This window comes from Conger conger, chromosome 2 (genome assembly GCF_963514075.1).
Source record: "Conger conger chromosome 2, fConCon1.1, whole genome shotgun sequence".
Lineage (NCBI taxonomy): Eukaryota > Metazoa > Chordata > Actinopteri > Anguilliformes > Congridae > Conger > Conger conger.
The window spans coordinates 47705105-47730391 of record NC_083761.1 but is presented as its reverse complement, the minus strand read 5'-3'; the positions used below and the strand labels follow the sequence as shown (position 1 = coordinate 47730391).

General features: G+C 40.4%; 1 protein-coding gene across 4 annotated transcripts; it reads right to left on the bottom strand.

Annotated features, from left to right (window-relative positions):
* Nucleotides 1-1246: 1246 nt before the first annotated feature.
* Nucleotides 1247-18588, bottom strand: znf281b (zinc finger protein 281b). Of its 4 annotated transcripts, none has more exons than XM_061231102.1 (7): nt 18331-18588; nt 13056-13467; nt 11992-12108; nt 9214-9337; nt 6116-6199; nt 5576-5694; nt 1247-5358 (listed from the first exon to the last, which is right to left on the bottom strand). In XM_061231102.1, exons 2-7 carry the CDS (start codon nt 13419-13421, stop codon nt 3763-3765), a joined length of 2406 nt encoding a protein of 801 aa, XP_061087086.1. In that variant the 5' UTR covers nt 13422-13467; nt 18331-18588; the 3' UTR covers nt 1247-3762. The 4 variants fall into 4 exon arrangements, with proteins under 4 accessions (XP_061087086.1, XP_061087084.1, XP_061087088.1 ...); XM_061231100.1 differs by having other exon boundaries at nt 6116-6209; nt 9215-9337; XM_061231104.1 differs by having other exon boundaries at nt 11992-12105.
* Between the last annotated feature and the right edge of the window lie 6699 nt (nt 18589-25287).

Below are 25287 nucleotides of genomic sequence, written 5' to 3'. Positions count from 1 at the left end.
TTCAGAGAAAGAGTGAATGAAAAAACAACACTCAAACTGATTGCATTTAAACCACATTCAGTTTTACTAGCAGTAGACTGTGAACCTGCGATTAGACTTTGGTGCCTATATAACATGCTGTAATGAGCAGAGCTATAGATTAGTGTTTCGTCCATCTGACGCAAAACTGGTTTGGCTTGTGAAACGGGCAAATATTTGCATTTGGTGCAGTTCAGGTGAGCAAATGAAAAAAGCAAACAATGCTGGGGGAAATCGGTGAGGGCATGTTCAAGATAGGTTTTGCTTTCTTTGGGTTCCCATTCTTCTAAACACGCCACCTCTATGGTTACCGATAAGTGACTTGCTCATATCTGATGCACATAGCTCTGGCTTGAAACCAAGTTTGTCGTCATGCTTAGTTTCTACCACAATGTACAAGGAGACCAAGTATTCTATATCAACAGGAAAGAAGTCTCCTGAAGGTACGGAAATGGCTAGCATGCTCAAGTCAGGGAAGCTGAACAGCAATGACGCAAATAGCATTCTGGCATAAAATAACCTGATGGACACTTTTCGAAGAAGTAATCACAATCGTCAATGGAGCAAGGACTAGGAGAAACAAGGAGAGCGGTTAAGAGGCAAGACGCAGTGCCCACCAGCCACAAGGGGGAGCAGCACAAAACAGGCCTTCTTCTCCCATCAAAAAGCAGCACGGGTGACGCATTGCAGATCACTCCGGATAAAAGCTTTCTTCTCTCATAAACCAGCTCATTGGCACCCTCTTCCATAACAAGCTATCGATAAAGCATTGCTGCGACTAATGTGTCCCATACATTGCCCTTGGGCTCACTTTATAAAGTCTATTACGTTATGTCGAAGATGTGGCACTTGGCTGACAGATTTAAGTGATGCAAGAACAGATACAAATCTCAGGAGTGATACGGTGTCGCACAAATAAAGAACAAAGTTTGACGCAATTTATGGCCTGAAATGTGAACGCCCATTTACTTGAACAGAGAGGAATGGCTTTGAACAGGATTTCGTTTTACTCATGAATTGAGGCCTGTAATGTCCTGTATCTCTCAGATTTCAGTTAAAAGGCAGGACAACAGGAAACGCACTCATATCTTCTGAAACGCTTTCGCTCCTAACATTAATAAAAACATTTTTTATAAACTGTATGTGCCTCTGATGGCCAAATATACATTCTCCATACAATGACTAGCACTCAACTATTCTCAAAATCAAACTTGCATGGAAAAAGAGCTGATAACAGATTTTTTATTGTTTTCATTTCTAATCATTTATAAATTCATTTAACAGGTACAGCCCTGCAAATCATGTCACAAGAACTAAAACAAAATAAGCAAATGACAAAAATAAGAGAAACAAAATATCTGCTACAAATTTGGTGTTGTGGTAATCATCAAAAAAAGTTGTACAAACCCTTTCATATCATGCATATTTCAGAGAAAAATCAAAAACACACATTTTTAGTGTTTTTTGTACAATTTTGTAAACAATATCTGTCTAGATCATATTAAAACACATTATGGCAAGTAACAAAAAAACATGAACAAGGAAATTCTATGTGATAATTACAGACTGCAACACTGCTTGGCATAAATGCTTTACAGAGCTAAAAAAAAAAAAAAAAGTTTAACAAATCCATCTCTTTCCATTATTGTAAACACTGTTTACATAAAAAGATGTAATATGGTTATACAATATGTTTAATACATACTACAGTAATTCCGCTACATACATGAACACGTGTCCCTGGTTATGTTTAAACAGTGATATGAGGTATATAAAGGTCAATCCTAATTATCATTTCTTATTTAAAAAAATGTAGCGCATGGTTTGAGTGGTCAGTCATTGTTCCCCATCATCTTACAGCTTTGCAGTCTCTCGCTATTTTAGGGCTCTGCCATACAAAGGGGGGTAGAGGGAACAAATTTACAAAGGGAATAAAGGAAAAATTAAAAAGAAAATGCTGCTGTATTTCAGGGACACTGAACCAATAGCACTGGAAGACAAAGCAATCGCCGTTTATTTTCACTTGCCGCAGGACTGCAGACAAATAATACTAATGCTCAACTTCCTTTCCTCTCTGAAGCATAAATAGGTCCAGTTGTTTAGGTCCAGTTCTTCACATTAAGTGGCCTGTATTCATTTAGCAAATCCTCCACTTTTGTCTCTTGAGAACAGCAACAAAGAAAATATACACGTTTTGCATACGTTGGGGAATAAAGTATCAGCCTGCTCAGAGGTAGGATATGAATTACAAATGCTGGTACCAGTGTGTCATTTAGGAGTCTGAATTTTTAATACATCGTCTTCCTGTCAGAGCTGGTTTAATACTTAATAGAGGTCCTCATCCTCTTTTCAAAGTTCTTCTGCAAGTCAGCTAACATCCAACAGCAGCAGTGCTTCATCGAACCCCTTGACCTTAGCCATCTCAAACCATGAAAAATAACTGCCTGCCAATCTCCAACCCCACACACCCGCTGGCCAAAAACAGCTCACTTTAAAATCGCCTCGGTTTTCTATTCTGAGCTGTCCACAATCTGACTGGGTTGTATATTTAAAATACATGGCAAAAAAGTGCTCACTGGATTCCTTAAGGAAACAAAGAGGGAGGGAAAACAAAATCAAGTAAGTCCAGCCATCGGTGAGCCCAACGCTCTTCCCACGGGGCGTGGTATCCACCCTGGTGTGTGTGTGTGTGTGTGTAACTGACCTGTCACTACAGTTACCAACCGCCTTAAGCTTGGGCCAAATTGTAACATTTTCTACTGAAGGGGGCCACCGATGGCTGGACAACTGTGCCAATGCACGCCTGAGTGAGCCAGTGGACTGAGTGCACCAGGGTGCACGAATAAGGGGGGGGGGGGGGGGAATCGTATCCTCACAACCACACCATTGCATGCATCTCTAACTGACCTGGTAGCCACGTTGTTGCTTGACTCTTCAAAAGCCGAAAGGACCTCCACGTTCCTACCTCCCTCCTCTCTCACCTTGCAATCCCCCAGAACAATTCAATGTCTTATACGTATATACTTATAAATATCTATGGCCCTTGTAAGAAATGTGAGTGTTTCACATTGACAGAAGAGTACCATAATCTCTATATAGCTAAATGGAAAGTGTTATCAGTGTAACCGAACAGGCAGCAGATTCATAATTTGTTGCACTCATTTGTAAAGGAATAATCAAAGCGTTGTCTTTGTAGTTGCAAACTTACACCTCTAAAATGAGTGCTTGCCGCATCTCATAATAAAATTCTCCATATTACACTTTTTTCCTGAGTAATACTTTCAAATCTTGTAACAGACAATATCTATTTTTTGCTATTTCAAATCTGGGCTATTCCCTGCCATTAACTTTATTATTAATTAACGTTATTAATATCTTACAATTGTAATGCTGATTGCTAAAACATGAAGGTTCATTGAAAAATAATCAAGCCAGTCCTTAGCTACCCTCTATGTTCACTTAAAATTACTTTTCGATCAGACCTAATGCTACCCTAATACAAATAAAACTATAAGACTAAATACAGATTTAAAAAAAGAAAAAAAAATTGCATTTCAAGAAGTCTATGAAGACTTCTCTTGGTATGATACTGTATAAACATTAAATGGCAGTGTAATAATTAAAAGTTAACCTTGCTTTAAAAAAACATAAGAATAATAAAACACAAGAATGGTGGGAAGGGGGAAAAAAAACCCAAAAAAAACAAAAACAAAAAACTTCCAATCGGGTCCTTGACCTCATACCTCACCTGTAACTTTGGCTTGTTGGGGTCTTGGATCCTGTACTAACTGGCTCATTGACATCAGCTAACAAATTTGTATACCCTGAGAATTCTGACACTGGAGTCCTTATTCTGTGGTCAACCTCTCCACTAGAGTCAGTGCTGAAGGCCAGGGGGACTCGACTGCCCGCCTTAAACTGGGAGCCAAAGGCCTGGGCGAAGTTCTCGATCTGGTAGGGAGAGCGCATGTCCACGCCCTTGGAGGGGTCCAGCTGGGCCAGGTCCTGCGGGGACAGCTGGTAACTGGAGGCTGCAGCGGCGCTGCTGCTTTTGGGCTGCCGGTCCTTCTGGCCGGCCAGCTCCTGGGGCGCCATCTGGTAGGCGGGGGAGTGCTGCTTCTCGATCTGGTCGGTGAGCTCCTGAGAGGGCGTCAGCTGCTGGTGGGCGGGCTCCAGGCTGCTCAGGTGGAAACTGGGCTGGGAGGAGCCCACCAGCATCCCGAAGTGGGACTTTGGCAAGGAGTTGGGCAGGGTTGAGGTAACGGACTGGCTGAAGCCGCACTCCAGGGGGGACGTAGTGTAGACCTGCTTGTCGGAGAAGAGCGAGCCGCCGGGGTGGGCGCTGCTGGACACGAGGCTGGGGAAGGGCCCGGCGGGGCCCAGCGGGAAGGCGCTGCTGTGACTGGTGCGCTCCAGGGCCTGCAGGAGGAACTTGGAGTACTCGTTCATGATGACCGTCTTGTCGCCCGAGGAGCTGGGCGAGTCCTCGTCCTGGCCCAGGTCGGGCGCTCCTGAGGCCGGGTGGAGGTCCACGTGCTGGTCAGCGAGGTCGAAGGGCACGTCGTGAGAGCCGTCAGGCTTCTGGGAGTAGTGGTCCAGCAGGCTCTGCAGCACCTCGTCGGGGATGCCCGACTTGTCGTGCTTGATGTCCACCCCCAAGGGCGAGGGGTCCAGCAGGTTGAGGGACGCCTCGCTGTCCATCACGCCCTGGATGACAGACTGCTGCGGGGGCATGTGCACGGCAGGCGGCCCGTAGTCGCTGTTGACCGCGTGAAGGTACCGCCTCTTCTTCAGGAACTGCATGGCATCGTCGTAGTTGCTGCTGGTGGGGCCCTGCTTGGCCCCAGGTGCCTGGAGCAGTCCCATGTTGTCCATGCCGGGACCTCCGACTAGGTCCATGGCGCTCGCCTTCTGCTGCAAAAGCTTCTGCCCGTGTAGGCTGCCGGGGGCCTCACCCAGGGGGTGGGCGCCCTTGTCGCCCTTGCGACCGACCTTCTTGAACATGAGCTTGGGCGAGCGGCCCTGCTGGACATGCATGCTGGGGCACGGAAGGCTGCTGTTGGAGGAGACAGAAGGCATGTCCACTGCGTAGTCTTGCAGGCCGAGCCCGCCCGCCATCGTCACCTCAGCAGACTTCTTTTTCTTGCGCTCGCCGCCCTCGCCCGCGTTTTTGGACTTGCCCCTCTTGCGCCCGGAAGCATTCGCGTTTCCCTGAGTTATTGCGTAGCTGCCCTGTCCCATCTCTCCACCCTGGTCCAACATCCCCGGATCCATTCCTTTCTTTATGGCTTCTCCACAGGTTCTTTTGTGCTTCAGTAATCGGTCCGTCCTGGAAAAATACTGTAGGGAGCAAGCGTAAGAGGAGGCATGAAAACAGGGATTACAGTTAGTGGGATAACTGCACCCAGTAAAGCCCAGAACCTTCCCAAATCTGGTACATGGACTAAACAATAAAGGGTTTTACACAGCGAACGGAGTCATCCTGCTTCATGAAATACCACCCAGGTATTCTTCTGGAGTTAGAGACAATCAAAGGTAGTCCTGCCCATTGACTCACCTGTTGGCAGGTGTCACATTTGTATGGCTTTTCTCCACTGTGGGTCCTCTTGTGCCTCTCCATATGGTACTTCTGAATGAACCGCATGTTACACTGGTCGCAGCTGAAGGGCTTCTCTCCTGAACAGTGAGATCAAGCACAGGCACATTTATCTAATTGGCAACTCAAAACTGGAGGATGTGAGGGACATGAAGATAGTGGATGATACACAGTACTGCGACAGAAGGCAGGGGTGGCCTGTAGCGTAGTGGTTAAGGTAAATGACTGGGACACGCAAGGTCGGTGGTTCTAATCCCGGTGTAGCCACAATACGATCCCCACAGCCGTTGGGCCCTTGAGCAAGGCCCTTTCCCCTGCATTGCTCCAGGGGAGGATTGTTTCCTGCTTAGTCTAATCAACTGTACGTCGCTCTGGATAAGAGTGTCTGCCAAATGCCCGTAATGTAATGGAACATGAAGAAGAAATACACTTCTTTTTTTTTTTAAATGAGAGCAAAGACACCCAATACGGGTCCCACATTCCATCAGTCCTGTAACTCACCGCTGTGTATCTTCTCGTGTCGTTGCAGAAGGTACTTCTGGATGAAGCTCATGTTACACTGACTGCACCTGAAGGGCCTCTCACCTGTGCCATCAAAAATACAAAGTGCCATTCCTCACATTAATTACACTGCAGTGGCATGGAAAAACTTCTCTGAAAGTGGTATTTCAGCAGGTAGCTGAAAATGTATCAATACTGACAGGTTAAACTTTACCTTTTTTAGGAATTAACGGAATTTATTAATTGAAGGACAGCACTCTTTTTAGGAGATAGTTATTAAATATCTACTAAGATATAGCTATGTATGTATATATAAATATTTATAATTTTTATAAAAACTGGAAACATTAGGGGTGCGAACGGTTATAATTAGACCAGTCGACTATGGTATTTGTACAAAATTTATATTTCCATCGGATTCCCTGCCTGAAATACACCACACTTACTGTGTCGCCACCACAACACGGAGTCATCATGTTACGGTATATTATACAAATATTGGACATTAACCTGACCACAGAATTTTTACTGCACAATCCTATCTGTAAAAAGTTCAATTGCAGCAGATTGGGCACACTTCATGCCAATCTAGTCTGTCAGGCAGAAGCCATATGGAAGAGGGATGGAAAAACCAAGAATCATCATTTTAACCAAAGCATTTTAGAAAACCAACACGTGATCGACCAGCATGCCTGGACGTAGCATGCCTGGACGTAGCCTACATGGCTTTAACTAAGACTGCTGTACACTTTGGAGCATGATGTCAATGTAAATGTAGTGGTTGGCAATTAGGCTATGATCTGACTTACAATTTTGACATTTAAATGGAACCATTTAGGATGAATGAAAATTAACGTCCATTAAAACGTTTTAATGGTCAATTAATTATTCTATTGTGGGAACCTGGCAAATGTGTCCGTGCAAGCAGAGGTTTCCTCATAGCACAAGTGTTCTGGGGTAAAGTGTCAATTGTTATGATCAGCAAACACCCGCACATGGCGTGTGTATCGAAACATGAGTGTTCATGTTAGCCAACAACAGGGCTTAAAGCAAGAAAAAATTCTGTGCCTAAAATGTATTGTTCACAATAACCTGAAATTGTTCTGTTAAGGTGGTAGCTGACCGGAGAGAGGGAGTACTGGTCCACTTATTCGTTCAATTTAAATACTCTAAATAGCTGCTAGTCTACTTATAAATGTCGACTAACAGACGTGCAAAAGTCATGGTTTTGCAATACTATGACAAAACAATTAGGTTCATAATTAACAAAATATTAGACAAGTAAAGCTGGTATTTTATAGTCACGCTTAGGCCAACTCACTTTCCAATTTGATAGCGCTTCAATGACAAACTGCGCAATGTTATTTTAAACCGGCCAATGCCGCTATTCGATGCTGGATTTCTTATTTCGTAATTTTTCTTTTAAATTGTTTTCATTTTTTAATCCAACGTTAGTTAGGGTGGGGCCGTTTTTTGTTAAGGCTGCCTGCCTGAATATGGTAGATGCGGTGTAATAACAGTGCCAAGATCATGATAATAGCTAACTAGGACATTAAGAATTCTATCCATGTTCAGGCTTGTAGACTGATCAGTATTTAAGGAAAACATTCCTTTTTTCAGCTTGTAAGATGAATATTGCTACTGCCTTATAGAAGTTTCCGGTCACACTCCGTGCAGAAACAACAACCAGCTTAACAGAGTTTCTTGCACAAAGAGGTAACCAGTTGCCCGTCCCCACCATTTTCTTCAACACAAGCCGATCTCCATTCATTTTTCCCTCGACTCTCAATTAGGCTAGTGTGTTCTGGAATGAACTTTGCATCCATGTTCCAAGCTTCCAAGTCCATGACAGGGTGACTGGCAGACTGACAGTAACTGCCTACTCATTTGTTGAAAAAATTGCCTTACTCACACACCATTGGTAAATGAAGAATAAATGCTTTCAAGACTGAATGCGATTGGATAGGACGCAACCAGAACAAAAACAAAGACACGTGGGACCGCGTGATGACATTTATGTTTTAAGACCTTGTGTTACATGTTACAAAAGAAGGGATGTTATCATATTGATATAGTACACAGAATTAAACTCCTCCTGTATAACTTTAGGGGGAAAGTAGCAAAGTTTGCATTATCTTGACTTGGCCGTGGAGTGGTCGTTGTGTTTGCGAGAATATTATTTTGTGGAAAAAACAGCCAAACGCCAGAAATCCGGCAGCCTGCCTGAGAACTTTAAGCCCTGCAACTGTGAATTTGAGTTAGCAAAACTGCAACAAGACCATATAGGAGCTCACAATGTCAGACAACGAAGATGGACACCAGAATACTGGGGTGCTTTGGCAGAAAGTTCTGCTTGTGCGGACACAGTTGCAGAGTTCCCTCAGCAGAATAAATTGTTCAGCTCTGTTGATGTTCACCAGTATGTGTGGCATTATATTTGGAAAACAATGTTGTGCTTGAGGTTTTCCAATGTTAATTGTTAATTGATGACAAGAAAAAAAAAAAAAGTCAGGTCAGAGAACAACAGTCAAAGTTGTCAAATCTAGAAAATTTGACACAGCTCAGCAAAAGTCTAGATGGATAGATAGTATTCTGGGTAAGTGAAAACAAACGAATTAATTTTTTGGGGTGAACAGTCCCTTTAAGAACCTATATCAAGGATTTCTAAATTCCTAAACATGCCCAGTTAAGTTGCTGACTTGGTCCACAGACTCTATGAACAAATTATATTCATAGCATTATGTTCATAGTGCCTGCACACAACTTTTTTTGAAATTCAATAACCTAAATTAAATGGGGAAAAGGGCAGGGCTCAGACAAATTAATACCACTATACTGAACAATATGACACACAGATCTATGAGCAATATATGCAGAGTATATAGTACAGAATATACAGATGAACAGTACTACTATCCATCATTATCCATAGACACCAAAGACGTTTTATACCCACCAAGTGAGTAAGCAAAAAATAGCCTACTACCTTAAAATGGACAACAAAATGCAATGAAAAAAAAAACAAAGTTTAAAATAATCAAGGAGCTCCCGGGAGCAAATGGGCAGAGGGTGGGAGTGTGCCCCTGAAAGCTTCTCACCTGTGTGGATGAGCACGTGTCTGCGCAGGTGATATGAGCTACGGAAGGCGGCGTTGCAGTGCTCGCAGATGTGCGGCTTGGAGTTGGGAGAAAGGTTCCCTCCTTCACCATCCAGCATCATGGACTGTAATGACCACACAAGAGGCTCAAAGTTTGGGTCTACAATTACATATTTGTTCTTCAAGGATCACATCTCCCAAATGTACCTTGAAAGTACAGAAATGTTCTCTTTGGGAACAAATGAGTGTGTGTTCCAAGCAGAAGAATTTCTAATTAGTTCTATATATTGTTGGCTCAGGGTACAATTTTACGCACCTATAGGGTACCGCCCCTGCAACATACAGGGGAAATGTTTTCTTCAGCATTTGAAAACCGTATAGTTAATTGTACCCCGCTATTAGACACAGAGGAATTAGTAAATCATTTTAATATTGTATGCTTGGGCATACTAGATGATATCTCTCCTTTTAAAATTACGTCAAAGTCAACCGTAAAGAGACTCCCTTGGCTTTACGATAATGATTTACAAAATTTAAAGAGAGAACGAAGGCAAGCAGAATGAAAATGGAAGACATCTAATTTACATGCTGACTATCTTCATATGAAAGATTTGTTTACAAAATTCAACCAGGCAGTTAAAAATGCAAGGGAGAAGTATTTTTCGAACTTGATATCTGTCAATAGCCGTAAGCCAAGATGTTTGTTTCAAACTATCGACTACATTTTAAATCCCTCTCCGAATGTTTTTTCTGAATCCTCATCTGAGCTCTGCCAGAGGTTTTTTAACATTTTTTATTGAAAAGATCGATTATATCAGAATTAGAATCACTCCCCCTGCGCACATTATGAATGTTTCTTGCCATACTTCTGCTACATTTAGCTCATTTGAATCCATTGCAATGGTAGACCTTAATGATATTATTTCTGATATGAAGCCTTCCTCCAGTCCTATGGATGTCATCCCGGCTAAACTCCTGAAGGATGTTCTAGGAACTATAGGTCCAGACATTGTTTTGATTATAAATAGCTCATTGGCCTCAGGGTGTGTGCCCTTTCATTTTAAATGCGCTTCAATCCAGCCTCTTCTTAAAAAAACTAATTTAGATGCTTCACTTTTAAATAATTTTAGGCCTATTTCAAAACTTCCTTTTATTTCAAAAATTCTAGAAAAGGTGGTTTCTAAACAATTGATAGCATTTATGAACAAAAATAGCCTGTTCGAAAAATTCCAGTCAGGTTTTCGGGCATGTCACAGCACAGAGACTGCCCTTTTAAAGGTAGTTAATGATCAACTGCTGAATGCAGACTCTGGTGAAACATCCATTTTAGTTCTTCTTGATCTTAGTGCAGCATTCGATACGGTTGACCACTCAATCCTCATCGATAGATGAGATTGCACTGGAATGATTCTCCTCTTATCTGTCGAATAGAACCTTCTCTGTCTCCATAGGTAATTCAGTTTCCTCGTCTGCTATTTTAACTTGCGGTGTTCCTCAAGGATCTATCCTCGGACCCATTTTATTTTCTATTTATACGTTACCTCCGGGCAGAGTTATTCAAGATCACCACATATCATTTAATTGTTATGCAGACGATACACAATTATATCTTTCAATTAAACGCAATGAGGTTAACACACTGTCAACCTTACTAGACTGCCTAACTGATGTTCAACGCTGGATGGCTCAAAACTTTCTACAACTTAATCCCGATAAGACTGAAGTTTAAATTTTTGGAAAACCAGAAATCGCTCAACAAATTTGTTTAAACCTTGGCCCTTTTGCACATAATGTGAAAAGTACTGCTCGAAATCTGGGAGTAATTTTGGACTCAGAACTTAATCTCAATCTCCACATTACAAAAGTAATCCAGACTTGTTTTTACCATTTAAGAAATATCTCGAAAATCAGATGCATGTTATCATTGCAGGATATAGAAAAAAATCATTCATGCTTTTGTTACTTCACGTCTGGACTATTGTAACTCCATATATACATGTCTAAGTCGTAAATCCATGTCCCGTCTTTTGACTTTTGACTAGGACAAATAGAAGGGCCCATATTACCCCAGTTCTAGCGATGTTACACTGGCTTCCTATTGAATTTAGAGTCAATTTTAAAATTTTACTTATTACTTTTAAAGCTCTGGCTGGCATTGCTCCAGAATATATCATTGACCTTTTAACATCATATCAAACTTCTCGCACACTCAGATCATCTTCCTTGGCATTATTGGCTGTTCCAAAGTCCAGGCTGAAAACGAAGGGTGATCGTGCTTTTTCGGTCGTAGCGCCCAGACTTTGGAATAGCCTTCCTTTGGATATCAGAACAGCTTCCTCCGTGTCCACTTTTAAGTCCCAGCTCAAGATTCACTTTTATAAAATGGCTTTTAATATTTAATGTTTGATGTTTTGTGTATTTTTATCTCTTTTATATTTTATTGTTGCTGTCTTGTCTAATTCTTGTTTTCTTTTTGTGTGCTGTTTGTGAAGCACCTTGTGCTCTTATGCTTGAAAGGTGCTGATATAAATAAAATTTACTTACTTACATACATTTGTACCTTTGTAGGCACTTTGAGAGTGTGACTTTATTTTATTTCCGAGAGTGTACCCATCATTAACATGCAAGTCTCCCCACATTGCTGTTGAACACACCACTGGAAACAACTTTAACCTTAATTAGTGTCCATAACTGGCCTTCGGCAGTTGACAGCCAACTTAAAAACGTTTGCTAAATTAAATTTTGTTACCATACAAAAAAAGCGTTGGCGAGCCCATACCTTTGAGGACTCCCCACGCTTCCTTCTGGCCTTCCCCTCCTGTCCGTCACCATTGGCCCTCCGCCCTCTTCGCCCTGAGGTCTCCTTGGGATCTTTCACCAACCGGCCCGACAGCTGCTGTGAGTGGGGGGGGGGGTGAGAGACGACGAGGCGAAAGTGATCAGGCAGAAAACGGAGGAGGCGACAGGGAGTGCTAAACAGGCCCTGGTTTTCCTCGATTAATTGACCGCTGGAGATGGAGAGACTGTTTTGAGGCAGGGCAATAAAAAAACCACGTACGGTCCCCTTCACTTGCCTCCAGAGGTCATTGTGACATGGGGAGGGAGGTAAACAATGATGTGCAGGACCTGGACACCCTGCTTTGCACGGTGCAGCCAGTGCTCATGCAACACAGATCTGCTCTCTCAGGCTACAAACGCAAAATGACCTGATCTATTGAGCAGCTTGAAGCCATTTTTATGCATCATGCATGATTATAAACAATTTACTGTGGCAAAGAAAATGTGTATTTTTAATATAGATTACATCGATGTAGAAAATAATGAATGGTACCAAAAAGAAATGACTCAAATGGTGTTTGCCTTAATATAAGCCGCCAATATATTTGGCCAAGTCGAATTAATTTGGCCTTTTGCTACACAGGCAAAAGCGTGGTTTTTTTTTTTTTTTTTTTTTTTTTTGCTTACCCAGAGGTCACCCAATAGTCATGAGGATTAAAAATGACTATTGAGGAGGAGAAGGACTGAAAACAGGCAAACTCTCATCACAAGTGTTTCACCTTAACTAACAAAGCTGCATAAGCCATTCAAAACATGTAAAGGATCATTTAGATGGTGTTTTGGATATCGTTAGGTCAAGGCAATAGAACTGGCAACCAAGATCAAAGAAGTCAAGTAGTTCGATAAATGAACAAGAGCTAAATATAATGAGGCTCTCTTCAGGGTGATCATTCTCTAACAGGAACTAGGAGACAGATTTACACTTATCCGTCTTACCATAAACGTATGCTACGGTTATAAGTACGCTACCTAGCGCTGAAATTCAGGCCGGGGGGGGGGTCTTACGTTGCTCAGGCTGAGGTCGTGCACCAGAAGGTTCTGGTGGCTTCCGAGCGTCATCTCCAGCAGGTCGGCGCTCTTCCCCGCGCCGCCTCCATACATGGGCAAGCGGTAGTCGTGCTCCGTCACCTTCTCCTGCTTGATGCCCATGGCGTGGACGAAGTTGCCGCCGTGGTCAGGCGAGTCGCGCTCCTTCTTGAGGATCACCTCGTGCGGCAGGGGCAGGTCATGCATGACGGACTGGGCGGCGATGCGCGTGAAGCTGGTGACGGGCGGCAGGTGGCTGAACATGATCATGCCCGGCGCGAAGTTGGGCTCCATGCTCCCGTTGCGCAGGAACTCGTTGCCAAGCTTGTCTTGAATAATACTCATGGTGATCTTCAGGCAGGAAAACTATCTGGAGCCAACGGTAAACATCCTGCCGGGGGGGGAGGATTGCATATGTTAGTAGGGGGGGGGGGGGGGGGGGATAAACATAATATACATGAGAACTACTGCAAAGGCAGGTCTTTAAGAATGGGGAGAAGTTGTCTTCAGGTTCCTTTTTGTTCATATAAGGCCAGTATATAGTGATGCGAAGTATGATCATTGCCACCAGCAATCATCACATTTGATGGTTTTAGTTTATAGTAGAACGATGGACATTTTCATTTTCACTTTGACCCCATCGCTGGCTCATTAGTCTAATATTATAGAATGTTCTCATCTGTAATTATCTTTAATGACATGTCAACTAGCTTCCACATATTCAGCTCTCAATAACTTATTACATTAAAGTCATTTCGCAGACGCTCTTATCCCAAGGGACATACATAAACCCCACAACGTAACTCCGCTTTGGCAATGCATTTTTAGTTCATACTTTTTGTGAGCGACAGTGTTCAAAATCAAAGTTGAGCAATAATGGAATGTTGGTGACAATGCTGCTATATCCATCGTCCAATCATACATCGTCTAACTACAAACTGACCTTAAGACTTTATTTAACAGGGATAATCCAGAAACAGAGTACTGGGGTTCTATGGTCGTGCAATGGGATGGACCTACGCAGGAGGACATCCCATCACTGCAGACCATTGGACGGGGTGGGGTGGGGTGTCGGAATGCTTTACGGCAAAAATAAACCGCATGATTCAACTTTGTTGGAAATACAACTCAGACTGAAAAGCTGGTTTACCACTTGGATATTTGGCACCCGTATACTGGCCAGGAAGTGATCTCCTTAATTATATGCATGGCTGACCTAGTTAAGAGTGCCCCCCCCCCCTCCCCTCCCCTCCCAGAGCCTAAGTTTTTGTTAGCAGAAATACACTTAGTGGACACGGAGGAGATTCACAAGGTTGTTGTTTTTTTTTGTTTTTTTTTTTCTTCGTCATATACACAAATTAACAGCGTATATTGCCATGCAATAATGATGGACTTGACATCAGCATTTTTGGTAAGCCTGGCAAGTGGATTCACAGTGGTTTGTGTTTACTTTGGTATTTAGATGTGTTGCGCATCATAACAGAGTGATTAATGTCCTCAACCGAATGAGTGGAGATTTTATTTTTATTTTTTTTGTTTTTAGACATGGAAAGAACTTCAAAATGTTCACACCTTCTGAGATTTTACATAGAAACAAATCAAGTCTCATTATCTACTGAGCGAATTTAAAAGAAAAACATTTTATCCTGTATTGTCCATTTATACCAATGTATATCTCTTACTTTTGACTTTGTCTTTGTCTTTTATCTCTTCTACCATTTTATTTTACCTCCATCGTATTTTTAACAGCCTTTTTATCATTTTATAAGCCAATCTTGGGACGAATGTCAGGAATGAGCGTGAGCTATAAAAACTATGATCCAATGCATCTGATCTCCGTTTGTGCAATATGAAAATGTCAGTATCTGCCCCTATACAAATAAGCCAAACAATACTTTTTCAGGCGTAGTCACTCGCTCACATTCTCAAAACCTGTAGTCTGCCGTGCTCTTTGCACCCGCACAAAACTTGGTCTGTTCCCGGCATGATGGTAAGGCGGTGATATGGTTACAGGCAATGAAACCAAAAGATACAACTGGAGGTGTTTGCTCCATCATACCAGGACACTAAAGATCAGACAATAAACAATAGTTAGATCATAAAACTGTGTCCCAATGCATCTCCAATAACTTGTCCAATTTTAAGATGGACCCTTCAAATATACCTCAAAGAAAAAGTAAATTAAAACTAGAAAAGTTCACTTCTAGACAGCCCATTTTCCCAGAAAATATGTTTCATCTTAAATCATCTCCAGTACTAAATATTCACAATTCACATTCAATTAGAAATCTGCTATATGTAAGTCTGAGTATATAGTAAATCAACAGAATGTATATTTAATTAAATTAAAAGTTTCAGAACCTTGTCAACACACTGTTTCACAATGGTCTAGGGGCAGACAGCAAAAAAAATTGTTTTTTTTTTTTTGTTTTTTTTTGGTGGGGGGTGGGGGGTGGGGGGTGGGGTGACACCTATTCCTAGCCAGACTGTGATTTGAGAGGTCTGGAATTTTGCTTTACCCGAAGCACAGCACAATCCATTCGTGCGTGCCGTTACAGAAAATATGGATCATATGACATTACAGACTGTGCCCTGACATCACTGCACTGTCAGCCAAGCATCATTTCAACAGCAAGTGGCACAGCTTTAAAATAAGACCGCGGCAATACAGCCTAGTCATAGCATGCTATTTAGTAGGCTGTAGCTTGAAATTACCAAGATTTGGGAGGGCGCAACAAAAAAAATTGTTGCAAGTTATACTGTGTGAAAAGTACAGCCGTACATTGCAAAAAATGAAGCTCAAAATGGAATCATCACAAGCCTAAAATAAGAGCTAACAGCCTTGTCCTGAATACAGTTCTGGCATGTTGCTTCCTACAACTCTAAATTATTTTCTACTAAGCCTGTTAATATTATTGTAATTCCTGGATTCCTTCCTTACATTTAAAGAACAGCCACTTAAAATCCACTGAAAATACATAGATTGACATCAGAGGTGTTATTTGTCCATGTTGTCTAAATAGCTAGCTTAGGAGGAGGGGGGGTGCTTGTGAATGAATAAATTTGATGTACAGCTAAGATTAAATAGCTGAAATTATCTTAGGACTTTATAACAAATTTCTTTGCAGCATTCCACCTCATTGGAATAAGGCATGTGATTTCAATGTGATTTCAAGAACAAAATTTTTAAATAAACAAAATAAAATCCGTTTTACCAATACTTAATTTTGTTTCAATCGAGGAGAACACGTTTTTACCATATTTTAGCAATCATACATATTTCCCATCTTTATACTTTACAATAATTGGCCTGTCTTATAATTGGCTGCGAGGCTTACATAAATTAAGTGAGATTGGGCATGTTTTAGTGCTTAAAATACAACCCACATTGTTCCTATTTTATATGAAAAATAACCTTTTATATAAAATAAAACATCAATTGTACATGATTTTCAAAGACCCAAAGGTCACAACCAAATTTTTGTGCAATCAGTGAAAGGTTCAATAGAAAATCTGTAGTTGTGTATACAGCACAGGCACACATTATGGACACGCTGTGTTTAAAGAAATGTAGTAGTAACTTTAATGTAACTTATCTACGACCTTTTTTCTGCTGTTGTTCGCCAGAGCCCTTTCATCTTTAAAAATGCATTCGGTGGTAACAGCATTAGTTGACCATCAGTCATTTCAAATAAAGAATAAAAGCAAAAAAATTCTAAATAGATTTTAAACCGTAAGACTGCTCAATTGGTTACGTAGGTACGAACTAATACATATAGGAAGGTGCAATGATTACTTGCACAAATGCAACTAATTTTTGTGTTATGTTTATATGACTTAGAATTGCAAAGACAAGAAACTGTTGCAAAATATTGCTTTTACCCTTTTTTAGTGTATCAGTACTTAACTTATAGCTCCAGCATCATAAAAATCTAACTGACTAAAAGTAAGGTACCGATAACTTGGTGGGTGATCTTCAAGGGTCACGGAGGCTACTAGAAAATGACTTATTGATAGTCGATCTAAACGTTAGCTAGCTCTAACGTCATTGTGCTACCTAAAATATCAGACACAAACGGTGTATTATGAATGCATTCTCGCAAAAATGTATTTTAAGATTAATTTTGCTCATAAAGCTAATGAACCAATTTTGGTTAGCTAGCTAGCTAGTTATTTTTCGCCATATGTCACTAATCCCCTGCTGATCTGATCAATCAAAACCGTCTCACGAATAGCTAACGTTAGCTGCTAATTCGATTGTCTGGCAACCATTGGTTTTGTATTTAATTCAAAGGAGAATTTATATTAGCTAGACTATGTGATCGAATAATATAGCTAGCTAGCTAGTTCATAACCTAACCAGCCTAGAATCGTGCGTTAACTATGTCTATAACGTTACAATTTGGTTGATAGTTAGATAGCAATTTTGTAACGTTGAAGTGAGCGTTAGCTTAAAGGTTAACACAATGTGGAAGTAATTTTATGTTTGTTCAAAATAATTGCACCAAGGCCTTGGCTTTGCTGGCTAGCAGGATAAGCGTGAAATATGCCGTAGACGGGAGTAATTGGTTAGATAGCTAGCTAGCATCTGCTAGCTACAATATGAACAAAGTATTAAGAACGTTAGCACTAGCTAGCCGGCTCAAGCTAAATACAAAGAAAAATACAGAAACAATAGCACATAGGGCATATTGTATTCATAATTACTGGCCATCTAGCTATATTGTTTTATTGTATGCAGTCAAAAGCCCCTATCTCTAAAAGTTATTTAGTCTAAGTCCCAATTTATTACAAAGGGCCTAGTGATTCCGCTTGATAAAATAAGCCACAACATCGAGTAGAGGGCGCACATATTTTTTCGATCACTTTCATAATTTGAGGGGTAACACGTTACATAGAAAAGTAAAATAATAGCTAGTCCAGCGAACACGCTTCCTTGACAAAATCTCTTGGCAAATACATACAATTTTTCAGAATTGTGGTTTTAATCGTAGCAAGGTACCCTCGACATATACAAATCGGATTGAGAGAATGTTCACCGATGATACATCTAGCTACGCTTAAACAGTAACCCCATAATAAACGGCCCATGCATGCAACCCAACCGAAACAATGATGCTCGGCTCGGAGCGCATATCTCGCTAGCTAGCCTGCTAGCTAAATTGATGTGATTCTCTTTGTCGATTCGCACAACCATAGTCGACAACTTTACGCATTTTCGTATAAATAAAACTCGGCATTCTATCGCACTTACCAGAACATGACCGCTGCTGGCTCCCTCTCTTTATATTTTTTCTTCTTACTCTTTCCGTTGAGTCTTTATAGCCCAAACATTGTTCTCCTGCAGCTGCTATTCTCCTCCATCTTGTCTCGGCGCGGGGAATTATGGGTTCGTCGGACGGGTCCTGAGAGGAGACAGACGAGCTCTATGATCTAGGCCAGGGGAGCAGTGGCCGACAATGAACTGCAGTCGGGGACAGATGGCTGTGGGAACCTCCTTTCCAGACAAGGACAAATGAAAAGTTCCCAAAACGTAATTTCAATAAGCCCACCCAATACGTTTGCCCGTAAATGTTTTTTTTTCGGTTGCACAATATTTATTTTAGTAATAGGCCTATATTTACTTCCTTTCAGGAAACATATTTAGATAATCTTCCACTGGTTGCATAGCAGGCCGACATTGGTGAATGTTAACCATTTTATTGCGCAATATGATTTCAATGTGCAAACGATGGGATATGATTTGTGTGCAGTCTGCTATTATAAGCAAACAATCCCTGCCTTTGTGTTCTGGATCATCACTTTGAAGCAACATGGATGTTCATATTTGTTGCAAATTATATTGTACTTATATCTCATTCTGATTTATGTCAGTATGCATATCTGGCATGCCATTATCTGTCTATCTGTCTGTCTGTCTGTATGACGATGTTGGTATACAAAGTGCAATATCACTACCATCAGTACCATTGTATAAGGTTATACGAACATTTTTTTAAAAATGGAGAAAAAAAATGTATCGTGTTTTTATTTTATTATTATTATTATTATTATTATTATTATTATTATTATTTTTTTTTTTTTTTTTTTTATGAATATGATCCAAAACATGGTGACAGTGTTTCTACCTACACCAGTCTTTGTCACAGATGGTTCTGTCATGTTGTTTTACGTATGTCTTAATATAATATAAATCCAAACTTCAGTACAGTCACATATTTCACATTTCATTTCAAAGTAGTTATGCAATAAGTGTGTTAAAATGGCAAGATAGCACTGTTTATATATTAATTAACATGGAAAAATGACAAAAGGTTTATGCAAATAAAGCAGTTTTACACTGGAACTTTTGAGGTTTCTGCAGAATGTAATCACATCACAATTTGGAGTCAAATAAAATAATTAACTGCAAACTTCATTTCTTAAAAATAAATGTTGCCAAAGTTCTCATTTTACACTACTAAAGTATGTCAAATTTGACAAAGAATTAATTCCAGGAATAGTTTCATGCTAATTAGTGTAGATTCTCAAGTGAATACATTCCCAGCTTGGGGTAATACAATCTAGTAATGATGGGCTTGAGGGGTGGTAGCAAAAATAATTATGAAAAATTTATGTTACAAACAAACTTACTCAGCTGGAATTCAAGGCAAATCATACATCATTCACTAAAATGAACAGCAGCTGTCTTAAAATACAATACACCCGACCCTTCCTATTTTAATCCACTATTCAAATTGACTATGTAATGACCCAATTAATTCAGCAAAGGGGTTAATTGAACTGCAGAATTAATACAAGGTCAGTGAAGTCACTAGACAGGGGGCTCATTCCAATCCCTTATTTTTCTCCTCTTTTTCCTTTCTTTTCTCCTTTTCTTGCCCCTAGCTCCACCCATCGGGAGACGATAGGAAAAGATGAAAGACAAATAAGTCAAGTCAAATTACATACAGTCCCCCCCCCCCCCCCCAAAAAAAAAGTATTGGAACAGCAAGGTCAATTCCTTTGTTTTTCCTATACAGGTATTAGAACATGTGACTGACAGGTGTTTCTTGTTGATGTGTCCTGTTAGATTGATTGGTTAAACAATAAATAGTTCTGAACGTCTACTCTTGGTTTTTGCCTTGGGTTTTGCCTGTGAAGACTGCATTTGTGTTCGAAAAGATAAACCAGCATGAAGACCAGACAGCTGCCTTTGGGAGAAAAGCAAGCTTAAAGGATCCATAGAGGAAAAATCCATTGCACAAGCATTGAGGATAGCTTGTAAAACAACTTCTGAAAAAGAAAGAAACCACTGGCGTACTTAGCAACAGACATCAAACATGTTGACCAAGGAAAACAACTGTAGTTGACGACAGAAACATTGTAAGAGCTGTGAAAAAAACCCACAAAACATCATTCAGTGACATCACAATCTCCACAGGGCAGGGGTGAAGGTATCTCAATCGTTTGAAGAAGACTTAGAGAGCAGCAACATAGAGGCTATACCACACGATGCAAACTACTCATCAGTAGTAAGAACCGGAAGGCAAGAACATAATTTGCAAAGAAGTACAGAGATGAGCCACAAAAGTTCTGGAACAAAGTTTTATAGATTGATAAGACCAAGATTAACCTCTACCAAAGTAACAGAAAGCTTAAAGTATGGAGAAAGAAGGGATCTGCTGATGATCCAAAACATACAAGCTCAGCTGTGAAGCACAGTGGAGGAAGTTGGCCGCTTCTGGAGTGGGCTCACTAATCTTTATAGATGATGTAACTCATGATGGTAGCAGCAGGATGAATTCAGAAGTCTCCAAAAACATTCTGTCTGCCAACTTACAGATACATGCGTCCAAACTAATTGGGAGGAACTTCATCATGCCGCAAGACAATGATCCAAAACACACTACCAACACAACAAAGGATTTCATTAAGGGGAAAATGTGGAAGGTTTTAGACTAACCAAGTCAATCACCAGACCTGAACCCAATTGAGCATGAATTTCACCTCCTGAAGAAACAAACAACTGAAAAGAGGCTGCAATAAAAGCCTGGAAAAGCATCACATAAGAAGAATGGAACAGTTTGGTGATGTCAATGAGTCGCAAGCCTGATGCAGTTATTGTAATCTTATTACGTGTTATTTACTTTCATTTACTAAAACACTCTCTATTCCAATACTTTTGATCACCTAAAAATTGGGTGGTCTGATACCAAAGGTGCTATGTTCTAAGTAGTTTAACACATCTAGCTGTAAATACCAGGAAACAAAAGCTGAAAAGCTGTGTGTGTGCAATACATACATTTATAGTCCAACAATTTTTTCATTGGCTGCCCAGGTAGTGCACATCAGTTGGCTCTAAGTAACATCTGTAACAATGTTCTGTGCTCAGTGAGCCACACTGTGGTACAGTGCCCCCAGGCTAGAGACTTCAGATAAATTATGAGGTAATGATCATCCAAAAATAACAGTGGCATTGATCAGAATAACAGCAAGCAGATGTGAAATATGCTCAAACAGTATAGACTGTGTCCTCTGACCTTTGAACTGTTTACAGAAGAACACATTCCAATTAGTATGTCAGGCTTGTGTTCCCTTGAAACATTATGGGTAAATCACAGTGACTCCAGTGATGTGTTCAGTACAATTACTATTCCATAAAAAACATTTCAGCTGAGAAGAATTACAGAAATATTTGAGAAGAATCAAGTCAAGGAGTTTCAGATGTTCCTGGAGCTGTTCTCTGTTAATTCTCTGCTCCAGGAACAGTTAATAGTGCCTAAGTATGCATTTCTTTTCCCTTCTGTGCATTTCAACTTTCTCTCACAGTAATCAATGCATTTATGCACCTGGTGTTCAGAAACAGGCTCTAATAAAATGGTACAGCACACTTACATTGTGGAGAGGTCATCTCTGGCAGCCAGTACACTATATACAGTGTACTGTAATATAGGGGAGACAGAACTGGTTCCTTTAAACTGATTCCTGAACCTGATTTTCATGATTAGCAAGTATGCAAATTTGAGTATGAATTCCTCATTAACCGCTCTTCATGTTTTGCTTAGTTATAGCTAATACAGTCCCCTCCAAAAGTATTGGAACAGCAAGGTCAATTCCTTTGTTTTGCAATACATTTGGGGTTGAGACAAGAGTTCAGAATTTCAGATTTTATTTCCTGGGATTTACACCTAGATGTATTAAACCCAATTTTAGGTGAGCAAAAGTATTTAAGTAAATGAGAGTAACACATTTGGTAGCATATCCCTTGCTTGCAACAACTGCATCAAGCCTGCAGCCCATTGACATCAGCAAACTGTTGCATTCTTCTTTTGTCATGCTTTCACAGGCTTTTACTGTAGCCTCTTTTCAGTTTGTTTCAAGGTTCTTTTCCCTGCAATTTCCTCTTCAGGCGGGGACATGTATGCTCAACTGGGTTAAGGTCTGGTGATTGACTTGGCCAGTCTGAAACCTTCCACGTTTTCTCCCTAATGAAGTCCTTTGTTGTATTGGCAGTGTGTTTTGGGTCATTGTCTTGCTGCATAATGAAGTTCCCCCCAATTAGTTTGGACTAATTTCTCTGTTGGCAGATAGAATGTTTTTGTAGACTTCTGAATTCATCCTGCTGCTACCATCATGAGTTACATCATCAATAACGATTAATGAGCCCACTCCAGAAGCAGCCATGCAAGCCCAAGCCATGACACTTCCTCCACCATACTTCACAGATGAGCTTGTATGTTTTGGATAATGAGCAGATCCCTTCTTTCTCCACACTTTGGCCTTTCCATCACTTTGGTTGTTTTCCTTGGTTACTCAGTATGCCAGCGGTTTCCTTCTTTTCCAGGACATTCCAAGTTGTTGTACAAGCTATTATTTTATTTTTGAATGGCTTGCTTTTCTCCTAAAGACAGCTCTCTGGTCTTCAAGTTAGTTTATATTTTCTAACACAACTGCTGTCAAAGTAATCTAAAAATCAAAAAAAGAAAGAAAGGTTCAGGATTATCCCTATCACATTATATTCAATTCCTGGCATTGTATTGTAAGTCACTCTTATCCAGAGTTACATAAATTACAACACAAGTGCAAACATCAGTATCAGCAGTAATTTCCCAGAGGAGGGGAAGTATGGGCCCAAGAAATAGCAAGTGCAAGAACTGCAGACCCAATTGTCAACTACCCTACTGAAAACTAAACTGAGTTACACAAACAAGTACAAAACCACCTTAACAAGCATTAAACTACATTATACAAAGACCAAAGAACAATAGGCTATAATAAGAGAAACCTACACCAAATTAGGTGTTACAGCAAAGTAAATGTGCTAGAGGGTAGGAGCAGAGTGTGTGCTGGGTTGTACTGTACTGCAAATGTGCTGGGTTGTAGTCTGAATGTTGTCAGAAGATGGCCAACTAAAAGTATACCCTGTGAAAAAACAACTCAAACTAGGTTTTGAAACAGCTGGCAGCAGGTTGACCAGTTCACACCAGCTCCATACATGGTTTGACCAGCTCAAACTATGTTTTTAAACAGTTGGTAGCTGGTCATTTCAAGCTGGTCATAGTTTCATATGTTGATGGTTCTGTGTCACTTGTTTAGAGCGTACTCAATCTTTATCAGATTGACCAACCAAAAATTGAGCTTAAGTTAAACTCACACCATGGTCAATGGCCATGATAGAATGTCACTTTTACACAGGCGAGTAAGTGTGGGCCTCTCAAGTTGTTCCAGCAGTCACATTAGTAGCTGTTGTTCTGCTGATTGCCTCTGTCAATGTGAAAAATAACCTGTGAGAATTCAGCCAGAAATGAATGCTTCAGATGTACATTACAATATCAGTATAGAAAGTGTCCGCACTGACAAAAACACACGTTTTGAGATGCAAAACATTTTTCCGCTTGCTGCCAGATCCAATCATTATCCATTCCATCACATTTTCTGTACTATCTTGAAAAGTGGTCTGCCTCATATAAAACCCACAGGCAAACCTGGAAGCTATAAAATTCTGTATTCAATTTGCCTCACAAATTTCCACAATGTTTGATGGAGTGTCTTTCTGGGTGCACATTAAAAGGATAGCACACCCTAAAATGATTTTTCTATTCACTAATCAATTATTTTTTGATTGGTGACTAATCAAATATACTGTATAATAAACTGTATCCAGCTAACATGGTCTGCTCAAAACTAATTTCTTAAAGTGAGGCAATCAATGAATTATGTTCATTTTGAAAGTGAACTACCCATTTTGAAAAAATAATGGTCCTTAACATTCACCAGCGCAAATTAAAATTGAATGAGTCATTATATTTCTTTGGGCTGTTTGCAAGCAACCTCCAAACTAAAAAAGAAACAAACTAAATAAACCCTGTGTATACTGTGTATACCTTTGTATTTTTGCATATACACATATTCCAAGCAAAGTATGTACAGGGCCTTTCGAAGTGCACATCCATGAAAATATGTAAGTATAAAATAAATACAGGTTCTGAGCTGCGTTTCCATTCTCTTGCATGTGGTAGGTATTCAAAATGAGAAATGACACAGTGGAATCAAGTGTAAGACATTTTCACACTTATCTTTCAATATATATATTGAAATATATACATTTTGTGCCTCCAAGATGCAACCAGGCTTATTTTCCATCTGTTGTCCATGAAATTACCTCCCAAACCTCTCACCTGTGCTTCTCTGAGGAAGTGAACTGTATACCTAGCTTTTATGTATAGGGTTGTCCCCTGATATAGCTCTATCACATTGTAACCTACAGTATAACTAGTTTTCGACATCTGGGCAAATAAAATTAATTTACGCAAAATGAAGATGTAGGTGCGTCTCCTGCTCGGCAGGTGGCCCTAAATCCTTCAAAGAACTGGTGGCCAGGAAATGAAATGCCGACTTCACATCGGAAAACCGTTCCTTATCCTCTTCTTGGACATGCTTTATTACCATATTTACAACTTGGCATAATAACAAAATAGCATTTCTTACAACAAATTACAATACATCAGAAATTGAATATAATAAATTAAAATGCATATGGTTTCAACATACAAAAGAAATCTAATGAGAATCACCATGTGTAAAACACACCACCGGGTGTAAAACAAAACCAGAGCTTATCTCGGGGAAATCTGGGGGAAATCTCCCTCCATGAAGCCGGTGTAGGCTTACAAAGAGGAAGAACGTGGTGCTGTTGTTCCATCCCTTTGGTGACTTCGCTTCTTCCTGA

What these genes read in the sequence shown, in the direction of transcription:
- znf281b (XM_061231100.1), bottom strand. Translation starts at nt 13,421, where the DNA reads ATGAGTATTATTCAAGACAAGCTTGGCAACGAGTTCCTGCGCAACGGG. An exon ending in AGCGTGGGGAGTCCTCAAAG is followed by an intron (nt 9,338 to 11,991) that starts GTATGGGCTCGC and finishes TGGTCATTACAG; the next exon opens with TCCATGATGCTGGATGGTGA. An exon ending in ACACGAGAAGATACACAGCG is followed by an intron (nt 5,695 to 6,115) that starts GTGAGTTACAGG and finishes CTCACTGTTCAG; the next exon opens with GAGAGAAGCCCTTCAGCTGC.